This window comes from Pinus tabuliformis, chromosome 4_1 (genome assembly GCF_031772625.1).
Source record: "Pinus tabuliformis cultivar Carrire ecotype Pingquan chromosome 4_1, CPIR1, whole genome shotgun sequence".
Classification (NCBI taxonomy): domain Eukaryota; kingdom Viridiplantae; phylum Streptophyta; class Pinopsida; order Pinales; family Pinaceae; genus Pinus; species Pinus tabuliformis.
In genome coordinates this window covers 615208903-615227702 of record NC_142303.1, presented here as the reverse complement: position 1 = coordinate 615227702, position 18800 = coordinate 615208903, and the positions used below count along the sequence as shown (strand labels likewise).

The following is an 18800-nucleotide window of genomic DNA, read 5'->3' as shown; positions in this document are numbered from 1 at the left end:
ACATATCTAATACATTTTAAAGAAACTTTCTAGTTCAAGATAAGCAAAATAGTTTCTAATTTAAAGGTAACATGCTTAAACAAATAGTTTCTAAAGAAACTTTCTTGTTCAAGATAAGCAAAATAGTTTCTAATTTAATGAATGGCCTTAATTAATGAATTCATTCATTGTATTATGAAACTGCCCATTAGGCTTGGAATTTCAATTTCTTTTTCCCATCAAATAAAAATTTGATGACGGTTTTACAATTTTCATGCCCTTCATTTTACATTTTATCTAAATTTGTGAGTATTAATTTTTCTTTATAGAAATTCTCTTTGTAACTACTCTTATATCTCAACTTTCATTAATCTCTTTTTAAAAAAAATTGATTTCGACATTTTTTAATAAAAAAATTATTTAATATACACTTATTAATAAAATACATTTTTTATAATCATTAATGGACGTCGACTCCCACTTGCTTCGTATGTGGATGGATGCCACCTGTATTGCTTAATAAATTAACTTGTCAGGAATCAATCATGTCTCGGTTGGGGGATGCAGTTGCTTTTGCATAAAGATTGGGCCTCACATATCTGTGGTCAATATATGGTTAGTGACTCAACCCTCAATGATGCAGTGAACGAAGGAAATTAGCAGCAACTTTCATGATTTCACAATTTAATAATAAAACAAAAGTATCGGTGAGTCAATAATGCAGTGAACGAAGGAAATTAGCAGCAACTTTCATTATTTCATAATTTAATTATAAAACAAAAGCATCGGTGAGTCAACCCTCAATAATGCAGTGAACGAAGGAAATTAGCAGCAACTTTAATGATTTCACAATTTAATAATAAAACAAAAGTATCCTAAATTTCATTCAATTGAAATATATATCGACTTGGTTCGTACAGCGAAAAACAAATCCTCTGAATTAGTGTCTTCATTTGTTCTCATAGATTCGCTGGTAGGTGGTCTTGCACTGGTGACATCATGGAGGTTCACGGCTCATTCCCAATCTCTGTAAAACGTCTTCTCTATAAAACGTATTCTTTCTTTTCTGTAAAACGTCTTGGATCTCGCTTGCTTCTTTCTTCTTCTGTATCCGATGGCGGACCGAAGCGGGGATATCACATGCATCGCCTCTTCTTCGTCTTCATCCACCAACACTGGCCAGGTTTATGACGTTTTTTTGAACCACCGCGGTCCCGACACAAAGAAAGGCCTCGCCAGCCATATCTACCGTAGCCTTATTGTCGGCGGGTTAAGAGTATTTCTGGACCAGCCAGAACTGCGCAAGGGAGAGAACATACTACATCAAATCAAAGAGGCTATTCGAACCGCCTCGGTGCATGTAGCTATATTTTCTCCAACATATGCCCAATCAACCTGGTGCCTTGACGAGCTCGCGCTAATGGTGGAATCCAAGTCGACAATTATTCCAGTCTTCCATGATGTCGATCCTTCCGAACTTCCGTGGACGCAGAGTGGAGATGGAGTCGAGAGTATCATCCGCTGTATCTGTCCGTGTCTGCTCGGCGAAAAGGGACGATATGCTCGAGACCTGCACATGCTCCAAAAGAAGACAACATTGGATCCTCATACCAACAAAAAGAAGCCACGACATGACTCCAGCACTCTGCAAAAATGGAGGAATGCTCTCTCTGTTGTCTCCAATAAAAGCGGTTTTGTTATCAACGCATACAACGGGTAAGGGCCATACTCTCTCCTGTTTTTCTTGGTTATTTCACGAAACATAAGACGTTCCTCCATAATCATATTACTGTGCATATTGTTCAGTGACGAAGGGCAGCTAGTTGATGCGGTCGTCGAAGAAGTGTGGCGAAAGGTTAGGAAAACACCTCTTAATGTCGCCAAATACCCTACTGGCCTCGTTGAGAAAATAGAAGACGCGGAAAGAATGGTGCTCTTGCAGCAGCAAAGCCAGAAGACTAAGGTTGTGGGCATTGTGGGTCTTGGCGGGATAGGCAAAACGACCCTTGCAAAAGAATTCTTCAACAGACACAGATCAAATTATGATCGATATTGTTTCCTGTCTGATGTGAGAGAAACCGCAGCGAAGAGCTCTTTAAGTTCATTGCAGATAAAACTTCTCAAAGACTTGGCTCATGTGCAGAACGTGCAAATAAGCAACACCGATGAAGGCATAGAGGAGCTCCGAAAGCATCTCTCATCCTCCCCCCGATCTCTGATAGTCTTAGATGATGTTGATCATATTGATCAACTTGACGCATTGTTTTCACCAGTGATAGATACCATTCAGGCCAGTTGTTTAATCTTGGTTACTTCTCGCAATAGGGATGTACTTACAAGCTCGGGAATTCTAGACGCGTCTATTTACAAGCAAACAGGCCTTAACCGGCAACAGTCTAGAGCACTATTCTGCTCCCATGCCTTTGACCAGAGTTGTCCTGTGATGGGATTTGAACAACTGGTTGAAGATTTTTTGAATTTCTGTGATGGATTGCCCTTATCTCTTAAGGTCATCGGAGCGGCTATTCGTGGAAAAGATTCTGAGTTTTGGAAAAGACAGCTAGACAAAATCAGAAGAATACTTCCCCAGGATATTCATAGCAAGCTTAAAATTAGCTATGATGGTCTGGATAAAGAGGAGCAGGAGATCTTTTTAGACGTCGCTTGTTTTTTTATAGGAGAAAACAGAGATACCGCCATCAGAAGATGGAACGGATCGTGCTGGGACGGATGGCTGGGTCTCCGTAACTTAGAGAACAGATGCATTGTAGAGATCGACAGTGAAGAGTGTATAAGAATGCACGACCACCTCCGCGATCTCGGCAGAGATGTAGCAGAGAAGGAACATCCGCTTCGCCTTTCGCGACCAAATGTCAATCTTCTCCCTACTCTTTCCCCCTCATCGCCTGTACGTATGTTGAAGCTCTCCACGGATTTTCAATTAGCAGTGCCATATCTAAATTGCTTTTTTGTTTTGAAATTTTTTAAGAAAAAATCATGTTTTTAACAGCTCCGAGTGAACAATTCAGGTGCTGCGAGGAATTAGCATGGATTATGGAAATGGCCGCGAACAAATTTTCGAAAACTTTACGGCCAACTGCAACCTAAGCAGGTTGGAACTGCTTAGGGGTGAAGGTTCTTTTGTTGAAAGCATATTCAGTGCAGGGGAGTTACGACAACTGATATATCTCCAATGGAAGAAGTGTCCGATCTCCTCAATATCTTTGCAAATACCAACACTCTGGAAGGCTTTGAATTTAAGAGTGTTATACATACAGGGGCAGGCTTTGAACACACTCTGGCAACATGAATCTCAGGTAGTACAAATTCTAATTTATTTGGACAGACATCGATTTACATTTCTCTTCGAATTATAAAAATTGCTTGCATTTAAGAATCGTCTTTGTTTATCCCAATGTCAAATAGGTGACATTTACAGAGGCAAATCAACTTTAATGCTTTTATGTACACATTGCAGGCACCACTACAGTTGACGGAATTGTATATTGATGCTCCCCTTTCAGAGGTTCCAGAGTCTATTGGTAAACTGAATCAGCTCGAAAGAATTGCCCTGAGAAATGGTTATTTTAAAATTTTACCAAATGAATTCTACGATATGCATTCATTGAAACATATCAGGTTACAAAACTGTAAACAAATGATGTTGCTGCCGGATTCAGTTGGGATCTTGCCGGGCCTCCAGACTCTCGACTTTTCCGGGTGCTCCAGCTTGGTGCGGCTCCCAGACTCGACGGGGCAGCTGACGGGCCTCCAGACACTTAACTTGGAAGGCTGCACCAGCCTGCAGGGGCTCCCAGACTCGGTGGGGCAGCTGACGGGCCTCCAGGGACTCGACCTTCGCGGGTGCTCCAGCCTGCAAGGGCTCCCAGACTCGGTGGGGCAGCTGATGGGCCTCCAGCGACTCTACTTGGGCTGGTGCTCCAGCCTGCAGGGGCTCCCACACTCGGTGGGGCAGCTGACGGGCCTCCAGGAACTCTCCTTGCTCAGGTGCTCCAGCCTGCAGGGGCTCCCAGACTCGGTGGGGCAGCTGACGGGCCTCCAGGAACTCTCCTTGGGCGAGTGCTCCAGCCTGCAGGGGCTCCCAGACTCGGTGGGGCAGCTGACGGGCCTCCAGACACTCAACTTGGAAGACTGCACCAGCCTGCAGGGGCTCCCAGACTCGGTGGGGCAGCTGACGGGCCTCCAGGAACTCGACTTGTACTGCTGCACCAGCCTGCAGGGGCTCCCAGACTCGGTGGAGCAGCTGACGGGCCTCCAGGAACTCGACTTGCGCTACTGCACCAGCCTGCAGGGGCTCCCAGACGCGGTGGGGCAGCTGACGGGCCTCCAGGAACTCGACTTGCGCTGGTGCACCAGCCTGCAGGGGCTCCCAGACGCGGTGGGGCAGCTGACGGGCCTCCAGGGACTCGACTTGCACTGGTGCACCAGCCTGCAAGGGCTCCCAGACGCGGTGGGGCAATTGACGGGCCTCCAGGGACTCGACTTGCGCGGGTGCTCCAGCCTGCAGGGGCTCCCAGACGCGGTGGGGCAGCTGACGGGCCTCCAGGGACTCGACTTGGGCGGGTGCTCCAGCCTGCAGGGGCTCCCAGACTCGGTGGGGCAGCTGACGGGCCTCCAGGGACTCGACTTGGGCGGGTGCTCCAGCCTGCAGGGGCTCCCAGACTCGGTGGGGCAGCTGACGGGCCTCCAGGGACTCGACTTGGGCGGGTGCTCCAGCCTGCAGGGGCTCCCAGACTCGGTGGGGCAGCTGACTGGCCTTCAGGGACTCGACTTGGGGGGGTGTTCCAGCCTGCAGGGACTCTCAGACTCGGTGGGGCAGCTGACGGGCCTTCAGGGACTCGACTTGGGCGGGTGCTCCAGCCTGCAAGGGCTCCCAGACTCGGTGGGGCAGTTGACGGGCCTCCAAGGACTCGACTTGCGCGGGTGCTCCAGCCTGCAGGGGCTCCCAGACGCGGTGGGGCAGCTGACGGGCCTCCCGGGACTCTACTTGGGCGGGTGCTCCAGCCTGCAGGGGCTCCCAGACTCGGTGGGGCAGCTGACGGGCCTCCCGGGACTCTACTTGGGCGGGTGCTCCAGGCTGCAGGGTCTCCCAGACTCGGTGGGGCAGCTGACGGGCCTCCGGGAACTCTACTTGCACGGGTGCTCCAGCCTGCAGGGGCTCCCAGACTCGGTGGGGCAGCTGACGAGCCTCCGGGAACTCTACTTGGGCGGGTGCTCCAGCCTGCAGGGGCTCCCAGACTCGGTGGGGCAGCTGACGGGCCTCCAGAGGCTCAACTTGGAAAACTGCACCAGCCTGCAGGGTCTCCCAGGCTCAGTCGGGAACTTAACAAGACTCGAATGGCTTAACTTGTCTGGGTGTTCCAATTTACAGATGCTGCCCAATTTTCGGCATTTGAGCTCGATGGAGGAGCTTCACTTGTCTGGATGTTCCAATTTACAGATGCCGCCCAATGTTCAGCATTTGAGCTCGCTGGTGAAGCTTTATGTGTCTCACTGTTCAAAACTGCAATGGGGTGCTGGAGTAGTCGAGTCCCTGCGCCATCGACTGGGAAATGGCTTCATCGAAGAAGGCGGCAAAAACAGTAATGAATAAAGCTGCAGCGAGTTGTATAATATAAGAGAACTTCTTAAGATCAGATGGCCACGGTCCTCGCCACACCCCGCAAAGAGCGCTGTGTCATTAATCTTCATAGAGCTGTAATCACAGGCAACATGAATTACAAAATGTACAGAATGCTCTACATTTTACATCATGTGTAGTAAAATATACTGGTGCAAAATATGTTGAGCCATAATAACATTCGAGTTTACGGTGCATATAACATTCGAATTTATAGTGATTTTTTTAATATTTATTTTTTCTTAAATACAACGCATAAATATAAATTTTGTTTTTTAAATAATTTTCATTAATAAATTTAATTTTATTATTATTATTCAATTTATATGTTATTAGATTAATATAAATTTTTGGATCATATATTTTAGTTATTTAAATATTATTGGTATAAGAAATAATAATTAATTTTTCATATATTTTTTAATTTCCTATTTTAAATTCTTCCATTTATATTTCAATTATTTATTCTTTTAATAAATTTCAATTTTAGTATATATATATATTTAATATTAATTTATTATATATTTGTTAATTTTTTTTAAACTTATTTTTTATTTTAAATATTCAAAATCTTTAATACATATTTGAGTTGCTTACTCATATATATAAATATGTAAGTAATTAATTGAATGAATAATATATACAATTTTCAAATCTAATATTGATGATATCCTATAAATAATAGTGATATTTATAGATGGCATCAAATATTAAATGAGCAAGAACAAGATTTTCATGAATGATATTTCTCATTTATGTAGACTGTTGTACTTGCAAACCAAACATTTACAACTAATTAACCAAATAGACAACAATATTGATGATGACTAGTTAAATTTAATTAAATTCTATTAAAAAAAACAAAACTAAACAAATGTAATTTCTCACCTCATTTGAGAGGATAACAAACTATATTTCAACCACCTAAAGTAGATCCAACAACCTTTCAAAAATAAATGAATTATATTAGTTTTATTAAAATTAATTCAATCTTAGTATATAACCATTTTAAATATATTCTATAATGATTATATAAAATTTAAAAAATTGGCATAATTAAAAATTAGTTTAGTATTTTCTTCACCATAATAGCTATGAATACGTTAAGTTTTCTATGTAACTATCTCCCTCTATCACCACCCTTGAGGAGGGGTACAATGTTTGTCTTTTTCCAATGAAGGTTGTGAATTCATTCACATTTGAACTAATCCTCTTTGTTTAGATAGAAGACCTTGTACACCACCCTTTTCGTGTTTCCATTAAGGCCATTTAAAGGAATCGTTTTAACAGCATAAAACAATCAATCATTTTCTTGAATTATAGCCCTTTCAAAAGTTTGACATGATACAAAGGAAATAGGCCATTGGATGATTCAGAAGGATCACCCATTCAATGCCTCCAAAACATTTCCTTGATGTAAGAAAATAGGTCATTGTGTAATTTTGAATGATTTCCTAATAGGTGTTTTTGAATTATCTACCTAATGTAAGGAAATACACCATTAGGCCATTTATAAAAATCCCATTAGGGGCATTTGTAAGATCCATGTAATGCAAGGAAATATGCCATCAAACAATTTCAAAAGATTGATTATTGAGTGTTGTCTTGCTCAATGTGAGGAATTAGACCATTGAGCCATTTTGAAATACTATCTATTATGTTCTTTCAAAACATCCACACAATGTGAAGAAATAGATCATTAGGCCATTTCAAAAGATTGACTGGTGGGTGCTTTGAAAATATATACCCAATACAAGGAAATAGGATGTTCAGTCATTTCAAAAAATTGCCCACTGAACACTTTCAAAAAGCTTGGCCCTATTCATTAGGCCTCTTTTGAAGATGTGAAGTCAAACCGCTTTGAAAAATAGAACAAGGCCATCAAGCCGACTTCGAAAAAACTCATCAACCAATTTCAAAGTATCACCCAATTGGATTAAATAATGAAAGTAACCCATAACAAGCAAAGATCGATAGCCTTATTCCAAGTAAATACTTCAAATTTCAGCATATGGGGGCTTACGATCCTTGAACACTTTGAACATCAACAAAAGGACTTAAATTTGGTCAAAGGATTTGAACAACATTCAAAATCAAAAGTTTGATGGTTTATTTTAAAACTCTACTTCATATTGGCATCTAACATGTAGCCATTGAATATGCATAAATGAATTGAATTAGATGTGCCCATCACAATCCAACTTTAAATGCATAACGTATGTCTCGAGGAAATAAACCATATGGGAATTCCAAATTTAAAAAAACATTTGCAACAATTATGTATGCAATTTCATACATAAACAACAAACAAGCTTAATCAACATAATTATATAACATTTCATTAAAGAGATGGAACACTTACCTTTAAAACAAATTGGTCTAAGGAAATCAATTGTTGATAGAGAAACTTCCCAAAAGGCCAAAATTACAAAGTCCTCAATCTCACTGAAACCTAGCTCAAATCAATGATCTCATCACTCTGAATCCAATGGCGTGAATGACATGTCAATCCTACACTGTTGGTGAAAGTTATAACCATCTAAAATTGTTGTCAAATAGCAAAAGTTTTGTGTAGGTAGGCCCCATAGACTGCCACCTGGCACTCCCACAAGCCACCACATGGAATCTCTATCAACGAGTATGAAATCTTCTGGGCCAACTAAGACATGATACATGTGCATGACTGGGCATAATAAGTGGCCCAATCATGGGGTGCCACGTGACCTAATCACAAGGTGCCATGTGGCACCATGTGGTTGGTCGATCAACCTTGGCCAAATATGGCAGGGTGACTAACAGGGAATAAGTTGGCAGTCTAGACTATTTTTGGTGGATTCAAAGACAACTTGGTGGTCATGGTTTAGTTTGGCAAAGGAAAGCGGTAATGGGTTGGCAGGCCAGCAAAACCCCAAACTCCAAACTTGACGGACAGATGGCATTGACCAAACAACCATTTTGTTTTCAATTAAAAAATTTCATATGATTTAGGTCCGCAAGGTTTGAACCTGCGACCCCCTCGCACCAAACCGCCAATCCTCCAATAATTTTCTTTTTTTTTTCCACAATCACTATGAAATGATTTGGTAGCGTCCATTTTCTAATTAATTGTGTAGTATCTACATAACGATTTGGTAATGTTGTTTGCTACAAAATGATTTGGCAGCACGCTGTCAAATTTCTATACAATGATTTTGGGGAAGATGAATCGACTTAGCTCTTTCCCAATCCAACTCTCAATGTCCTTGACTTGCTACTCAATATAGTAAACAATTTACTTTGCCTTTCTTTACCGAAGTTTGCAACATTAGTTCAAACTTGACAGTCGAAAAACCAATCTAACCAAGGTTTTGACCATATTCAAAATATGGTACTCTATTTCAGTTTACTAGTGTTCAATTTGCTAGAAAAAATCCACTCATTCACTATTCCAAAAAGGAATGAGAATTACTCCACGGTATTTGAAACCGATACAACAAGAATACAAAATATAAATGAAAAAATCACACAACGACTGCAGCCATAATGTACAAATTATTAATGTAAATCGATTCAACAAGTTACATGCTCTCAAAATGATCAAACACATAGGAATAAAAATGCAATTAATATCAGTTCATAAGAACAAATATATTTGGTTTAATCATAGGGTTTCGATTTAATCTCAAACCATACAAACTCATAGTGCGAATTATTGTTCATTTACTCCATTCACACAAAAATACCTTCTAATCCACACATATTGGTAAGTACAAGCGGGTCTGCAACTTCATAATTATAGTTACACATAGAAACAATGAGTTCCTCTATTCCTCTCCCCCCGGAGCTTCTAGACACTCCTCTTTATTCCCCAAAAAGAAAAAAACTATGACAAACAAGAGTCATGGAATGTGAATCATTTCCCCTTCTCCACAATATAAGGGAACTGAAAACTAAACTTATGTTAGAAAATAACTTCTCCAACTTATTTGTAAAAAAAATCAAAACTCACTCCTAAATTAAACTTTTAAAATTTCTTAACAAAAATGTTGGGTGTGTGTTATATTCTTTCCATGACTAACCTCACGTGCGGACCTACCTATGGTTTTGTGCTTGGGTTTTGCACATGGTTTTGGGCATGATGGTTTTCTGTCCATGGTATCTTGTAGATCCAGTGAAGGGAACTATGGTTATGTTCTAATCCAGGCTTAATGGATTGGGGTTTATGAATGCTTCAGAATGTATATATATGTGTTGTAACAATGAAAGGAATATAATGAAAAATCAATCTGGTAGTCCCAATTTTGGGATCCAGGGTAAAATTTATGTGTATTTGTTTTGTGTTTCTTGCCATTATATATTTTCTATTTTTAATAATTTGTTTGCAGGGAATTTTGGTACAGGGTTAAAACCTACATTTGGTACGACAGTTGTTTCAGCTTCATGGGTATGCCTTCGCTCAATTGAGGGTTTTTGCTCGGGCCTGTGTTAGACCCTGTTTAGTGGGAGATTTGCAGGACCGATTCTTGCGGTGAAGAAGATGGAAAGCAGTGGAAATATAGATATTGAGAAATTTAATGGTCAGAGTTTTGAGTTGTGGAAACTCAAGATGGAGGATCTACTGGTGGATAAAGAACATTGGATCGCGGTAGATCCAGGTACTAAACCAACGACAATGTGAGATGAAAACTCGTCGAAGTTGGATCGGAAAGTAAAGAGCACAATACGACTGTGTATCTCAGATTTGGTATTGTTGAATGTATCAGGGGAAGATACGGTGAAGGCTTTGTGGGACAAGGTAGGGACTTTGTACCAATCTAAGTCTCTGGTAAACAAACTGTTCATATAGAAAAAATTGTATAACCTGAGGATGAAGGATGGAGACTTAGTGACAAAGAATTTGAATGCATTTAATACTATGATAAGTCAATTGTTATTTGTTGATATTAAAATTTCAGATGAAGATAAGTGCATCAGTTTGTTGTGTTCTCTACTAGATTTGTGGGATAGTATGGTTGTTGCAATAGCTAGCAATACAACTACCTTGAAGTTTGATGAAATATTCTCATCCTTGATAGCGGAGGAGATGAGATGAAAAAAACTGGAGGGCTAGAATGGAGATGCCTTATCTGTATGAGGATAGTCCCATAATAGAAACAAAAATAAGTCCTCGAGTGGGAGATCTAAATCTCCAGGAAAACCTATAAAGGTGCGCTAGAAATGCAGAAAGGAAGGGTGCTTCAAAAGGATATTTGGTTTAAATCTCCTAAGAAAGGAAAGGGATCTGATGATGCTCCTTATGTAGAGGCAAAAACCACCTCATCTAAAGGTGGGGGTGTGTACTTCGCTTCTTCTTCAAGTACACATGTAGATCATGAGGCATGGGTTATCTACTCATGTGCATCCTTTCACTTCACTCCCCATAGGGAGTGGTTATGTGAGTATGATAAATATTATGGTGGTGATGTTTTCTTAGGGGATGATAGGAAGGCTAGAATCATTAGACGTAGAAAATTCAAGATGAGGTTGCAAGGTGGAAGGATTGTAACACTTTCAGGTGTTCTGCATATTCCTGCATTGAGCAGAAATCTTATTTATGTAATCAAGATGGATGATGTAGGTGTAAAAATAGTGTTCGAGAAAGATACTTGTAAGATGGTTTGGGGAATGCTGGTATTGATGTGGGGAGTTCATATTGGAACCATTCACAAGCTTCTGGCTATACTTTTATTGGTGGGTGCAATAGTTCTGTGGTTCCTGAAAGTGAAGCAGAAAATTTAGTGGTCTCTGGAGAAAAGACCATGCTATGGCATCAAAGGCTTGGACATATTGGAGAGAAGGGCCTTCGAATACTTCATGGTAATGGTATGGTAGAAGTTGTGTCTAATTTCTTTCTAGATTTCAATTTCTATGAACATTATGTATATGGGAAGTCGAATTGTGTGAGTTTCCCCTCTAGTGCTAAGAGGGTGAAAGGGATATTAAAGTTTGTGCATAGTGATGTGTTTGGACCTGTGTAGGTTCCATCACTGATTAAGTCTGTGTACTATGTATTATTTATAGATTTCTTCTCAAGGAATACATGGATATATTTCCTAAGGAATAAATTTGAAGTCTTTGACAGGTTTAAAGAATTTAAGGCTCTAGTGGAAAAACAAACAGAAAAGAAGGTAAAGGTGCCGAGGATAGATAATGGTGGAGAGTTCTGCAAGAAGGAATTTGAAGAGCTATGTAATAAGTGTGGTATAACATGACAGAAGACTAATCCATACACACCTCATCAAAATGAAGTTGCAAAAAGAATGAACATGACGTTTATGGAAAAGGAAAGAAGCATGCTTAGTGGTGTCAGGTTAAGAAAATAATTTTGGGCAAAGGCGGTGGATACTGCATGTTACCTGGTTAATAGATCACCTTCATCAACATTGGAGGATAAGTCTCCACATGAGGTATGGAATGGTAAGAAACCATCACTTTCACATCTGAGGGTATTTGGTTGTGATTCATATGTACATGTTTCAAAGGAGAAAATAACTAAGTTGGATAGTAAATTTGAAATGTGCATATTTATTGGGTATAAGGATGGTTTAAAAGGTTATAAGCTTTGGAACCCAAAAACAAGGAAGGTTGTGTTCAATCGAGATGTGGTGTTTAGAGAGGTGAAATATGTTATTAAACATGAAGTCCTACCTAAAGGAACCTGAGAAGATAGAGTTTCAGCTAAAGAAGGAAGAATCAAACTCTACACCAGAATAAGAATTAGAAGATAAAGAGCCACAAACCCCAACTGTGAGAAGATTAGTTCGAGAAAGAAGGCAACCAGAAATGTATATTCCATCTTATTTTTGTTCAAAATTTTCTTTATCTATTACTGATGATGATCCCAAAATTGTCAGGGAGGCAGTAGATTCAGAGGATGGAAAATTTTGGAAAGATGCCACGGTTGATGAAATGGAATCTTTGGACAAAAAAGAGGCTTGGGATTTGATGGAGTTGTCGAGTGTAAGGAAACCCATTAGAAGAAAATGGTTGTTTAAGAATAAGATGAATGCAGAATGCAAGGTGGAGAAATACAAAGCTTGATTGGTAGCAAAAGGTTATTCCTAGGTGTCGGGAATTGATTTTGGTGATATTTTTTCTCCTCTTGCCAAGGTAGCTTCTATTAGATTACTTTTATTTGTTGTTGTTGCTTTTTATTTTGAGGTGGAATAGATGGATGTGAAAACATCATTTCTTCATGGGGATCTTGAAGAAGATATCTACATGAAGCAACCTGAAGTTTTTGCGATGAAGGGTAAGAAAGAATTGGTATGAAGGCTAAAAAATTCTCTATATGGTTTAAAAAAGTCGCTAAGGATGTGGTATAAGAAATTTGATACATATAGATAGAGACTTGGCTTCACCAGAAGCATAGCATATCCTTGTGTGTATTTTAAATTAATTGGTGACCATGTTATTTATCTAGTCTTGTATGTGGATGATATGTTGATGATTGGAAATGACAAAGAAATTATCTAGGATTTGAAGACCCAATTGTCCTCCAAATTCGACATGAAGGATCTCGGTGCTGCAAAATATATTTTGGGCATGGAAATTACATGAGATTGGGCAAAGAGGAAGCTCTACTTAAACCAGAGGAAGTATGTTGAGACAATACTGTAGAGGTTTAATATGGATGATAGTAAACCGATGAATGTTCTTATTCCTGTAGCTGTGAAGCTATCTTCTAAACAATGTCCCAAGACACAAGAAGAGGAAGAGGACATGTCACGAGTTCCATATGCAAGCGCAGTCAGTAGTCTGATGTATGCAATGGTCTGTACTAGACCATACATTGCACATGCAGTGGGAGTATTGAGCAGGTTTATGTTAAAACCAGAAAAGGAGCATTGGACATAAGTGAAGCCAATTTTTAGGTATTTGCGTAGCACTAGTGATTATGGTTTTTTCTACCAAGAAAGACTAGGATTGGACAAAGTTTTGGACATCCATGGATTTGTTGATGTAGACTGGGTTGGAGATCTAGATCAAAGAAGATCTACAAGTGGGTATGTGTTTAACCTATTTGGAGGTGCAGTTAGTTGGATGAGAAAGAAACGGTCTATAGTGGCAATTTCAACTACAGAGGAAGAATACATGGCATTCACTCATGCAAGCAAGGAAGCAGTTTGGTTGCAGAGATTGTGTTCAAGTATGAGGTTGTTATAGAGAGCTATAAGAATATACTATGACAACCAAAGTGAAATTTTATTGGCAAAGAACCCTACTTATCATTCAAAAACAAAGCACATTAATGTTCAGTATCACTTTGTGAGGGATATGGTTGAGGACAAAAAGGTGTTGTTGGTAAAGGTGGACATTTCAAAGAATGTTGTAGATGCATTGACGAAGTCTGTGAGCATTGAGAAGTTTTGTTGGTGTAGAGAAACAATGGGTGTTCCAAGGCTAGAACAACGACTAAGTTATCCTGTGGAAAGAAAACAACAAGAGGGAGAATGTTGGGTGTGTTTTATATTCTTTCCACGACTAGCCTCATGCATGGGGGGGGCAGTAGCCCCCCTGCACGGGCTCTGGGGCAGCACTCCGTAATTTGTTTTTTGGACCCTATATTAGGTGGTCAGACCTACCTATGGTTTTGTGTATGTTTTGCACATGGTTTTGGGCATGATGATTTTCTTCCCATGGTATCTTGTAGATCTGGTCAAGGGAACTATGGTTATGTTCTAAACCAGGGTTAATGGATGGGTTTATGAATGCTTCGACATAATATATATATGTGTGTGTGTGTGTGTGCGTGTGTGTGTGTGTTGCAACAATGAAGGGAATATAATGAAAAATTAATTTGGTAGTCCTGGTTTTGGGATCTAGGGGAAAATCTCTTTGTATTTGTTTTGTGTTTCTTTCCATTGTATATTTTCTATTTTTAAGAATTCGTTTGCAGGTAATTTCTTTACAGTGTTAAAACCTACAAAAAATCCCCTCTTCCCCCCCCCCCCCCCCCATCATTACCACGTGACCATCCCATCACATTGGTAAGCTCTTATCTAGACTTCACCAAATTTTGTGCTCGCCTAATGCACCTGCATGAAGCTCCCCAGGAAAGAAATATTTATGAGCTCTTGATCATAAGGTCTTCTACAGAATAACCTGCTTTCTATAGAGATGAAACACTCATCCAAGTAGAATCCTCAATCGAACGACCTTTCCACTTCACCAATTACTCCAAATATTCCTTTCCTCTTATTTTCTTTGCAATTTTGTGTCCAAAATCATTTCAGCCTCCAATGTTTTTTCCATAGGTATTTGTTTTACCCGTTGTTTCTCACAGACTTCGTCACTATCTACGTTTACTATAGATGAGTGTTTGTCACCAACTATATAAAGGTACAAAACAGTTACATTGAAAATAGGTGAAATACCTATACATGTAGGTAACTCTAGTTCTTAAGCATTTGTAGTAAACTAATCAAGTATCTTGCATGCATCAAAAGATTCTTGAAAATCAACATCAACTTCATACAAATCCTTCAAATAATCAAAACCTAAAAGTTTCACTTGACTGTCTTACATGATCAAACTTCTCCTACTTAAAGCATCGATTACCTTGTTTGCTCGTCCACTTATATTCTTCAAAACAAAGGAAAAAATATGCATAAATTCAACCCACTTGGCATGCTTTTGATTCAACTTGTTATGATGCATTATATATTGTAATGAAAGATTATCAAAGAACATAACAAACTCCTTAGGCATTAAATAGTTCCTCCAATGCTTCAAAGCTTGAACCACAACATAGAATTATTTGTCATAAGAAGAGTATTTATGTTTTGAGTCACTTAACTTCTCGCTGAAATATGCAATAGGTTTATCTTTTTGGCTTAGTACAACTCCAATAGTTGTCCCACTGACATCACATCTTACATGGAAAAGCTTATTAAAGTTGGGAAACTTTAACACTAGTATCTAAGTGATCCTCTTCTTCAATAGTTGGAAACTTTCCTCTGTTGTTGTTTTCCAACAAAATGGTTGTCTGTCCTTCTTAATTGTGTCTATGTTAGGTGCACAAATACCACTGAAGTTTTTGATAAACTTTGGATAGAAGTTGGCTAAGCCATGACAACTTCTAACTTCGAAGATGCTCTTGGGTGAAGTCCAATACACAATTGCCTCTATTTTCTTAGAATCCATTTTTAGTCCATATTTTGAAATGACTAAACCTAAGTATACTGACTCAGGTTTCATAAAAGTACATTTCTTCATGTTAATTAGCAACTTTTCTTGTTGCAATGTCTCCTGAACATATCTCACATGTCTAGGGTGATCTTTTTTAGTTTTACTGAAAATTAAGATATCATCTAAGTAAACAATAACAAACTGACCAATGAACTCTTTCAAGACTTCGTTCATCAACCACATGAATGCATTGGGTGAATTTTTTAGTTCAAATGGAATGACTAGCCGTTTGTACAATTTTCCATTGGTCTTGAAAGATGTCTTCCACTCATCTCTTTCTTTGATCATAATTTGATGGTAACCACTTTTCAGATAAATCTTTGAAAAGTAAGTTGCTCCACTCAAACAATCCATCATATAATCCATCAGTGGCAATCGAAACCTATATCTAATCATGATCTTGTTCATTACTCTGGAATCTGTACACATCCTCCACTCTCCATCCTTCTTTGGACTTAGTAATGTAGGCACAACACATGGAATCAAGCTCTCTCTTATCAACCCTTTATATAATAACTATTGAACTTGTTTCCCTATTTCTTCATTTTCCTTTGGTATCATTTGATATGCAACCTTATTTGGAAGGCTTGCTCCCGATATCAAATCTATGTGATGGTTTATGCTTCTTTTGGGTGGAAAATTTCTTGGAAAATCATCTACTACAATAAAATTAAATTCATGCAACATTTCCTAAATTTCAATAGATAAATTTGCAATTTCAACATGCACAAGTATTACCTTTGGTTTGTAGATTACGCCATAACTGAACTCGCCTTTCTCCACCTGTTGTAGAAATTATTTACCACTTAACAAAGTGTTTTTGGGATGATTGTTTTAGTTGCACTCTCTTATTTCGATGGTACAAGATTAAGTTTGATGCCATCATTTTTCAAATTTGTAGCAATTTATCTCTCCATTAAGTATCACTTTCCTATCAAACTGCCATGGTTGACTGTAACAACCCTCGTAAAAAATACATGTAATAAAAGTTAATATAGGAAAAATAATAACCATGGTCATGGGACATGTATTCCAAGCTGAATGTTGTGAAAATTATTCTAGTGTGGGTGTTCATTTGGTTTATTATGGCTGTGGAAATTCACAAAGGAAATAGCTGAGGCTTTGGAAAGGCAAAGTGACATTTATTTAAGAAAATAATGGAAATTAGGAGAAAAGGAAGTTGAAACGTCACAGGTTGTATGTGAGGAGGAAAATGAAGGAAAATAATGGAAAATGAAGAAAATAGAGGCCTCATTAATAAAAAATTCTTATGAGGATCATTTCATGGCTTTTGATCAGTTCAGTTTTGGAGCTCTCATTCTATTCTCTCTCTCTCATACTCTTATACACTTACAGCTTCTTGGAGCATTCTTGGAGGAGTATGTCATACTTGGGATTTGGAGAAAGGAGGAAAACAAAAAGCAGGATAGAAAAAGAGGACATCAGGATCAGTAGCTACAACGGGTTTTGTTTGTAGGTGCCGAGTTACATGTATGACTTCCTTACTAGTTTTGGCATGCATGGCATATGCATATTGTTTCTTAGTCATGATCTATCATTGGCATGGAAGATTTCCTATATTGACGGTGGTAGAAGAAGATGCATGGGGTTATAGGGATCTTGTATAGGCAGATGGGTAGTTTTAGTGATGCAGGTAGGTTAGGCATAAAGGTAGGTGAGGTAGGCTATGGTCGAGCCTGCTTACGCATCCTTAACAGTCGAGCCTGCTTACACATCCTTAACAGTCGAGCCTGCTTACGCATCCTTAACAGTCGAGCCCCTACCGGTCCTCACCATCGGAATGGTGAGCCCCTCTCCTCTTTTGCCTAGTCTTGAAATTTCTTGGATAGACATAGTGTTTTGGGAGTCTTTCCCTTTTGCTTTCTGGTTGGTTCTCATGTTCCTTTGGTTATGGGTTGAGTTATTAGTTTCTAGAAATTTGGTTGGACAAATTCATTGGAGCCCTGTAACAACTTGGGTTGAGTTATTAGTCTTGAAGCCTTGGTTAGAAAAATTCTTTCGAGCCCTTGGTGGGTTTAGTTACTAGTCCTGGAGCCTTGGTTGGATAAACACTCTAAATCTCGACAACAACTGTGGGTTGAGTTACTAGTCTTGGAGTATTGGTTGGAACAAATGCTTTGGAGCCCTGGAGAGCTTGGGTAGAGACCAATCTGGTGATGGATAATGATGTCTAATGATGAGGTGGAATCATTGGTTGAGGGTTGAGGTGGTTTTACCTCTGGAAGCCCTGGTTTGATTTTGATGGATTTGTTCTATTACAATCCACATTCATGCTTGGAATATGGCATGGGGGTGATTGGTTGAAGAGAGACTTGGTTCAACAAATCTATGGTTGGGTGGAACATTGAAGTCTCAAACTTGGTTGGCCTTTGCATTCATCAATAAGATCTCTCTTTCTCCTTGATATTTTATGGGTAAATATAATTGTTTATATGTGGCTTATATGGTTGTTATATCCTTGATATTTATGCTGGTTATATTCTAGTTATGAATGAGTTTTATGACAGTAATAATATATGGCTCTCATCATGTTTTGGTTAATCACTGAATGTACGATGGATATATAACTTAGTACATGGTAATTCAGTTATTGCAATGAGGCATCAATGATTCTTAGTGATTCTCAGATGAGTATGAGACCCCTATGTTCAAATCTATTGTTTAAACCTGTAGAATGTATATTTGTGACATGCTTGACAAAATGCCTATCATGGCTAATAGGGGTCCAATCAAGTCCTTGTTAAATTATTATCATTTGTATCATTGTTTTGAAGTTACCTTTCATTTCTGGAAGTTTCATGGAGCTTTGTGTAGTGGCCTGAGCATTGGCCCTAAAAAATGGCACAAAATCCAGAGTTTCTGGCACAAAACTACCTGGAAAAGTCCCCAATCGTGTGCATGCCTTGTTGTGGGAGCGACTGGAGGGTCCCAATCGCATGCATGCCCATGT

General features: G+C 39.3%; 1 protein-coding gene across 1 annotated transcript; it reads left to right on the top strand.

Annotated features, from left to right (window-relative positions):
* Positions 1-1042: 1042 nt before the first annotated feature.
* LOC149177515 (disease resistance protein Roq1-like) lies at positions 1043-5593 on the top strand. Its single transcript, XM_089421775.1, has 5 exons — positions 1043-1695; positions 1786-2887; positions 3009-3296; positions 3458-5170; positions 5372-5593. Exons 1-5 carry the CDS (start codon positions 1094-1096, stop codon positions 5591-5593), a joined length of 3927 nt encoding a protein of 1308 aa, XP_089277901.1. The 5' UTR covers positions 1043-1093.
* The last annotated feature ends 13207 nt before the right edge of the window (positions 5594-18800 follow it).

Excerpts from the sequence above, each read along its gene's own strand:
- LOC149177515 (XM_089421775.1), top strand. The coding sequence starts at position 1,094 with ATGGCGGACCGAAGCGGGGATATCACATGCATCGCCTCTTCTTCGTCT. Across the intron at positions 1,696-1,785 it reads GTTATCAACGCATACAACGG|TGACGAAGGGCAGCTAGTTG; the intron begins GTAAGGGCCATA and ends CATATTGTTCAG. Across the intron at positions 2,888-3,008 it reads CTCTTTCCCCCTCATCGCCT|GTGCTGCGAGGAATTAGCAT; the intron begins GTACGTATGTTG and ends TGAACAATTCAG.